Source organism: Anolis carolinensis, chromosome 2 (assembly GCF_035594765.1).
Source record: "Anolis carolinensis isolate JA03-04 chromosome 2, rAnoCar3.1.pri, whole genome shotgun sequence".
In the NCBI taxonomy this organism is placed as follows: domain Eukaryota; kingdom Metazoa; phylum Chordata; class Lepidosauria; order Squamata; family Dactyloidae; genus Anolis; species Anolis carolinensis.
In genome coordinates, this window is record NC_085842.1 from 131,540,445 (window position 1) to 131,548,998 (window position 8,554).

Sequence of the window (8,554 nt, forward strand, 5' to 3'; positions counted from 1 at the left end):
ATGGGGCAGGAGGGAATATTTTTTTAAATATCCCACCGCTGCCACCAATATAAAAGAAATATTGAGGCAGGGGGGAATCGTTTATAATATCCCACCGCTGCCACCAATATAAAGGAAATGGGGCAGGAGGGAATATCTTTTCAAATATCCCACCGCTGCCACCAATATAAAAGAAATGAGCAAAGCGGGGAGAAGCTAATTATAACAGATTTGCTTTTAAAACTGGTAGCTGCCACCAACCTAAAATGTCATAGGATTTTTGTTGTTAAATGTGTCTGAGGCAAACTTCATTCCATTTTCTGCCCGCACCGTTTTTGCCCCAGGCTCCCAAACTGATGTTCACTATGAGGCTTTGCTGTGGTATTTTATTGCTGTATTGCTGGAACTTTTATTAAGACTTCTTGATGGAAAATATACACTGTGGAGGCTCTTGAAATTTGAAAATAGAATAACAATTTATTTTCTTAAAAACAGGTAAATGATTACTTCAGAGGGGTTCATAAGCATAAATGGTTACAGACGTTCTTCAGCTTAACTTAGTTGTATGTTTCAGATTCACTTCACTTAGTTTCAAACAGTTCCAACTAACCAATCTATCTATTGTTCACAAAAACCTTCGCTCTATTTGCTGAGAATAAACACGAGTTCCCCTGGGTTGTTAATTAACTCTAACCTAGAGTCCTTCTATTAACCAGCCCAATAGTGAGAGTCAAGAGATCCAAGCTGCCTGACTTAGCCTGTCAGTTTACACAACTTTCAGTTCTCTCTCACACACACACTCTCCCAACTCCAAAACCAAACTGCTCTCTTCAAAACCCTCAAACAGAACTCTCTCCTTCAAACCTCAAACCAGAACTCCCTGGAGCTCTTTTTTTCTGCACTCTAAGACTTGGCTCCTCCCATCTGCTCTGGTTGGCCAATCCTAAGAGTCTCTCGCTAAGCTCCTCCCCCTTTCTAACCACACTCAAGATGGCTGCCTGGCCTTCCTCAACAAAATGGAGGCTGCCTCACTCACTGTTACCAGGGTTTCATTCCAAGCCTAATAGGTAAGGTTCACTACACTGCGCTAAATACTTAATGTTGTATTTACCTAGTTATTTTCCTTCCTGTTTCAAATGAAAAATACTAATTTTTAATTACTTCAGTAGCTCATGTTTCAAGGTATATAATTTATTTTTTTAAATGATGTACATTTCATAAGCATCTTCAAAAGGTTCTCATCAATAAAATCAAACACTTTACAACCAAGAGTCTTGCAACACTTTAAAATCTGACCAAAGTTGCTTGGCATAAGCTTCATGGACAGTGGTCTTAATGTATCTGAATAAGAGGGCTATAGTCCATAGCAGCTTATGTGAAATAATACTTACTGTTTTTAAAGTACATCAGGACTCTCAGTTGTTCTTGCTGCAACAGACTGATATGATTGCCCATGAGAAAATCTGTAGTCGTGAGATAGAAACTTTTAAAAAGTCTAACTCTTGTATTGTACTGATTGGTTAACTTTGTAGGAACATTAGGTCTGCTCTGGGTTCCCTATTTTGCAAGCATCTACTTGATCTTTTGGAGAGATTCAGTTTTTTCCATAACCTGCAATTCTGCTGATTTTTCTCACATCTAGGTCAGGTGACATGTCCCCAGATGGGAGGAGGCCCAGAGCTAATCAGTGATAAAGCTACTCTTTCTACACAAGAATCAAACAGTCAGACATCTTTCAAATCTATGTTGGTGATAAGTGGAGGAGAAGGGTACATTGACTTCAGGATGGGTAGGTATCTTAAAGTTGCTCATTGGTCCTTTCCTCTTGAATTGCAAATTGATTTGAGATTTCCTGAATCTAGCCTTTACATATATATTTTTATTACCCTATATACTCATGAAAATTTTGTCCAAAAATCAACTCCAAAAACTAGGGCGAACTATCTACAGGTCAGTGGAAGCACTGCACCTTAACTGTGGTAAAAAAAATATGGAACACCCCCTTCTTTGAGCAGAGTGGCAAAAGTTGAGGGCTTAGTCTTTCCATTACAACCTAAAGAACACTGACCCTCTCTACTCTCTCCGCTGCGACATCACTTCTAGCCTATTTGAATGCCTGGGTAGAGAAGAAGAACATTTTATTGATTAACCCTTAGGCCATATCAAAGTACAGTAGAGTCTCACTTATCCAACGTAAACGGGCCGGCTGAATGTTGGATAAGCGAATATGTTGGATAATAAGGAGAGATTAAGGAAAAGCCTATTAAACATCAAATTAGGTTATGATTTCACAAATTAAGCACCAAAACATCATGTTATACAACAAATTTGACAGAAAAAGTAGTTCAATACGCAGTAATGCTATGTAGTAATTACTGTATTTACGAATTTAGCACCAAAATATCACGATATATTGAAAACATTGACTACAAAAATGCATTGGATAATCCAGAACGTTGGATAAGCGAGTGTTGGATAAGTGAGACTCTACTGTACCAAGCCAAACAACCAGGCTTGAAAAGACCTGATTACATTCTGTACAAAAATTAGATAAAACACTTGTAACAATACAATAAATAAATATGATAAAACTGAATGTATACATCATATTTCATTGTCACCCCTACTGTTTACCCCAATCAGCCCCACATATGTGGACCTCAAACGTATTGTTTTGCTCAAATACAGAGCCGTTTTATATGTTATTTTTGGATCTTGACCGCACATAAAATACGTTGTTCTGTTGTGCGATTCCCAATGCATTGTCCGTTTGATATATAGACCAAGGAACAAATCTCTCACCTTCTGATACAGTTTACAGTCAAATAATATATGTGCTAAATCCTCAATTTCAGATGTCCCACAGATACAGAACCGTTCATTATAAGGGATGTTATTAAATCTCCCATATCTAACCATTGTATCAAGCTGATAAAATCTAGCTCGAGTAAATACCTCCCTAAAGTGTTTTGGCATTTGGATTTTTAGATAGTTGGCAATTTGGAAGGAACATTTATATTGGCTCAGTCATTTTAGGTTGGCAATCCCACTGAGTGTAGCTATATCTTTTTGAGCTTCTATGTCCAAGATTCTTTGGTGCTCTTTTTTACTTGGTCACTTAAGGAAGGCCACAACTTATTATATAATTTGTCAGTTGTGTAATCCATGAGGTCTGTAGTTGGGATTTTATCTGTTCTAATAGGCACAATTTTGGGAGTCTATTGGGCTCCATTACATTGATTTTACACCAGTAATTATACGTCCTGTAATTAGACTGTGCATGAATTGTATAAATTTCCAGTTCAGCTCTCACTGCAGCTGCTGAGGTTCTTTTATCCACTCCCAAAATGCTTCTCAGGTGCTGGAATTGAGCTTGTTCTATTACTGAGATGGAACTTAAACCCCATACTTCTGCTGCATATAATAGCATGGGTGTAATCTTAGCTTTATATACTCTAATTATTGGAATTAGAATACCTGGGTGGCTATGTGTTTTTAATTTAAGTATTAGATTCAGGCGAGCCTTTGCCCTGAGTGCACTCCTTTGATGGTGGAAAGACCAAGAGCCCATTTCGGGAAAGTTACTCCAAGATAAGGGAAGGTGTTCACTTATTCTATTGCCTCACCATCTAATTGCCATCCGTGTCTCTGCTGTGCCTGGGTAGAGAAATGACAGCAGCAGCAGCCAGGGGTAACTGTCCCCCGAACTGATATTGGTGTTGCCCCTTTCTCCAGAATGATCCTCAAAATCCACAAATTTGGCCCCTAAATCTGCCCTTAATTTTGACATGAGGTTGACTTATACATGAGTAGTTCATGTCTATAGAAAACTGATTACAGATTTGTGTTCTTTAGATAATGTAAATTTTCAAAAAGATTTTTGTATGTTTGGACAGAGATTGTTTGGACTGTCAGATTTTATCAGCAAGAATTGGGTTTTACTCTTTTCTACTCTTAGTCTCACAATGCAACCAGTTTACTGTATCCCCATGAAACTTGACAGTAGGCCGTTGGAAATTGAATTGTTCTTATTAGTGTAGGCTTGCCCCATTTATTGATTCATTGTAGTTTCTTGAATTGCAGGATGATAATTACAGCTATTTTTAATTAATTTATTAAAATTTTTACCTTAAATTCAAATATCTCAAAGCAGCTTCTCATAAAATCAGTTTTATAAAGAATAGCCATATAATAGAATGGTTGTGTGTTCCTACATGGCAGAGGGTTGACCTGGGTATCCCTTGTGGCCCCTTCCAACTCTATGATTTTACGATTATTTTGATGCTGTTTCTCCTGCTTGTTGAGACAAAGAGCAGAATCCCTCAAATAGACCTCAGTTCTTGGCAAGCATATGTATATACTCTTGATCTCAACAATTTAATAGTGAATTGCACGTCTCCCTCCTAATTATTTCCAGGTATGCCTGCCTGCTCACCTTCGCTTTTCTGTTTTGCTTCCCAGGTGATGAAGCTGGTGAATCAGAACTCCTGGGAGAGACACTACAGCTAGAGCCTTCTGTAGCCAAAGCTGAGAGGAGCCATCTGATAGTGTGGCAAGTTATGTGTGGCAGTGAATGAGCCCCTGCAAAGTGGCTCGAGACAGCAAATGCCTTTGCATGTCTTTGGGTTTCATTTTATTTTTGTGAATCCCATTTCACTGCATAAAGTTTTTGCTTTGCCATTTTAACTTTATATCACAAACCTCTCAAACCTTAACAATACAGGAATTAGCTTATGCTGTTTTACTGCATCAGTGTTACATAGCAAGAACAAATCAGTTTCCCCAGACAGAGAAATACGATATTTAGTTTCTCAGATTCAACTTCCCATAACTGCCACTGCAATTTGTAAGAAAATTTATTTCCTTTCACTTTGTATTACAATTTGAGGTTAAATTTTTAGAGCCAACATTCTTAATTAATCTTCATTTATTGAATAGAGCAGCAAAGTTATTTCCAAAATAGCATTTTAAAAATATCAAATGAATTATTTTCACATTATAGTCTGTGAACATAGTGGCGGCTAAAATAATTTGTACGTCTTTACTTTTTCATTTCTGAATCCTGCCAATCGTGTTTATTCTTGTGTATTGAGTGCTCTTTGTTCATATCAAGATCCATGAGATGGAAATAGATGATACAGAAATACACAGATGATATGTTTCATATTTAATTGCTAATAGCGTTAAAATGAGAAATGCTGTCTTTAACCATGACAACTGTGGTATTTCGTGGGATACATTATTCTCCAGTCTCCTGAGTTGAGAGTTCTTGGAAACATTCTGTTTAATTCCAAATGACATTCTTAGAATGATTTACAACCTCCTTTTATGTGCCTTGAGCAGAAGATAAACCTATCATCTTTTTGCCCACCTACCATCTTGAACTCTGGTCAGATTCATGGCACTTGACTCAAACAGGGAACCAAGCGCTTTAATTTCAGAAGGAACAATGAAGGAAAAATTGTCCTAATTACCTCATTTAAAAGTATATGACATATAGTCCATTAACCTAATGAAAGAGATTTAAGAGATTTTTCTTCTGTGAACCTAATAAGAGGAGTTGCTAGTTATGGGCATTCATGTAATCACTGACATTAATTGGACAGCGCCACTGTATAAGATCTGGGAGGTCTATAAGAAAACTATTAATCACTCCAAAAACACTAATTCTATATCCTCACTATAAATTTTACATTGAATGCCCTCCCTTGCTCATGATTATCCAGTCGATGGCAAACAATGATGAATGCTATATTTTTAATTCTTTAAAGGTATATCAGCTTTCCCAGTCTTCAGTTTCTTGGAAAATATAGATTGAAATTGTAACATTTGGGTGTTGCCCACCAAGAGACTTGGTTTATTCCCATTTTGTGGGAGCAGATAGTATTTAAGTGACAGAATAGCAAAATTAAAAAAAAAAACAGTTTAAAATGACAACTTGAAAAGCACTAGAAACTATCTTGAAAAACTGTCTGTACATGTTTATGCAATAGGAGCAATTTGAAATCAGTCAAGAGACATGTATTTATATACATATTAATTTTGTTAAACTCATGTTGAGCTGAAGTCTGTTGTGTAAATATTTATTTGAGCAGCTTTTTAAAAACGAATAAGCATCTTAATCTGGTTTTTAAAAATCAGTACAATTCAATTCAGGACTATTCATTAGAGATTTATATGTAAAATACTTTTTAAGCACCACATTTTGTACACAACTGATAAGTTCTAATAAGTATGTATTTCGACCATGAACCTATGTGGCTAAAATCATTGAATACCTAATTTGTTGATAGTAGATTTTCCCCTCTAATATGCCAAAATTGCTAAGTGATTACAGTTTTATTTAAAATATTCAATGGACTCAACTAAGTTCAGAAAATGTGAGGAAATGAACTGTGATCTGAAAGCGGTATAGAAGATCTAGATAAGCTTGTGGTTTTTAAAAACCTTTGTTGTCTGAACTGTGCCCCACACATGTGCAAATGCAAAAGTGGTGCCCTTTCCACCATCAGTGAATATAAAAATGGTTTGGTGAGGGCTTTCAGGAAAAAAAAAAACATTGTGTGTGCCTAAAGTACATCTGTTAAAGAGATATGACTTTGTAGCGCCCTCCACAAACTCTGACCTGTATGTGCCCAGTGGTGATATTGTGTGTACAGATGAAATGCCTACTGTCTCTTCATAGATGCAAGAGCCCATCTCCTTTGTTGCTCTTCTGGGCTCTGTAAATTGATTGGATTTTTTAATTTAAAAAATGGAGCATCTCCTCCACATCTTGGATGGTTGATTTGCCACAATCGCATTCTTGGGAAAATATTACAAAATGATGTTTTTTCGTAATGCTATTTTAAAACTATCATGGAACTGTTTTTGTGAAGTGCTTCACTGCTGTCAAGACAATAGATTTGTCTCGGTAGCATGTTTAATGGTTTAATGACCTGCAAGATGTATTGAGTAAACTGACATTATGTCCTTATTGATTCAATTTCATAGCAGAAAATAGTGCAACAGAGACTATTAAGTATAAAGAAGGGGCTGGCACACAATATCTGTCTTTGTTTCTAAAGGTATCCCTGTCCTAAAATAGATTTAGAAGGTGGGTGTCTTCACCAGTCACTGAAATTTATACACTCCCTGTACCAGAGCACTTTTAGTGGTAGATAATAAAGTTCACTAAATCTCATGCATCAAATGGCTGCCTAAAAACATCTGTTTTGAGAATGTCTTATGTATCACGTATTCATAGTTCTAAAATCAGGAGAAGAAATTAATCTCTTGATGTTTAACAGCTTTTGTTAATAGTTTGAGAGAACATTTCAAGCACAAAAATATGCAGCACATGATTTGTTTGGGTAAATGTGTCTTGCATGGAAAAAGGTAAAATGAAGTTTATATATCCTGCCATTTTGTTCTTTTCTTGTAAGTTTTTCCTTCATTGGATCAGTTAGAGCTGGCAGAGTGTAGACACTTTATCATAGGCTGCCTTAGTAACTAAGAAATGTTTTATAATCTTCTAATATTGCTAACTGTTCTAAAGAACATGGTGTCCTGAAGAAAATGTTTAACTGAATATTTATTTCCATGCGAGTATTATGAAAGTTACCAAAGGATTGATACTGACTTGGCATTCATGCAGTTGACCCTATGTGTAAAGGATCTTGTAAAGATTCTTGGTTTGTAAAAACAACAAGAGTTGAAAACACAGTTCTTTGTGGATGCTGACTTCATTTTCCTAACAGGGTTATGCCATATTGTAACAAACCTATGTTGCACCTCAAAACATTTTTCTGTATACTAGATATTTTCCTTTCCTCTAACAACTTCATTACTGCACACTTCTTAATATTTTAAACATGTTTTAAAAACATTTTATGGTCATTAATTTTTTGAAAATGTTGTCTAGACACTTTATGCTGAATTTTACTTGCCTCTGTAACCTTGAGATGGATACTGCAGCACTGAACTTGCTGTCTGTTTAAAACTTGAGGCTTCTTTTCTGTGAGCCAGAAAGCTCATATAGCAGTGAAGTTATTTCAGTATTTATTATTGAATCCTTTGGGGTTCAGAATGTAACTTTGTACATGAAATATATATAAATATGTATATTAAACGCACATTTGTTTCATTGTCTTTTTTTACATTCTTCTGGTGATTACAGATTATAGTTATATGGTGAAAATAAGTTTCCTACTAAACCAATGCAAGGCTTACTATGTATTGATTTTTGTTCTGTGTCACATACTCAAGGGCTTAGATTTGGTGTAGAGATGTGGGAAATTTCTCCTTAACTCAGAAAAACTGGGTGATTGTCAAATCATCTTAACATTAATGTGGGAAAGCATCTGCTGATTTGGAATATTGCTGAAATAAATGCATATGTAAAGTATATGCATGAAGGAAATAGGATACGTGTCACCATTGGATGTTGTGTTATGAATGTATGTCTTTCTCTGTTCGTCTTTATCTCTGCAGTTATCCTTCTACCAGATGCTTTCCCTTACCATGATCTCAGTGCAATGACGTTAGCTTCAAGCTAATTTAAAACCTCAGTAGCTATCCAGCCTTAATCCTACAG

The 8,554-nt window shown here is 36.1% G+C and overlaps 1 protein-coding gene across 12 annotated transcripts in view; it reads left to right on the forward strand.

Annotated features, from left to right (window-relative positions):
• Window positions 1-8,093, forward strand: part of spag9 (sperm associated antigen 9) — a 105,302-nt gene extending 97,209 nt beyond the window's left edge. For all 12 annotated transcript variants that reach the window (XM_062970538.1, XM_062970541.1, XM_062970539.1 and 9 more), the window contains 2 exons: window positions 1,622-1,768; window positions 4,441-8,093. In XM_062970538.1, the coding sequence (XP_062826608.1) occupies window positions 1,622-1,768; window positions 4,441-4,556 (263 nt within the window). In that variant the 3' untranslated portion in view covers window positions 4,557-8,093. The remainder of the gene's footprint in view (window positions 1-1,621; window positions 1,769-4,440) is intronic.
• Window positions 8,094-8,554: the final 461 nt, after the last annotated feature.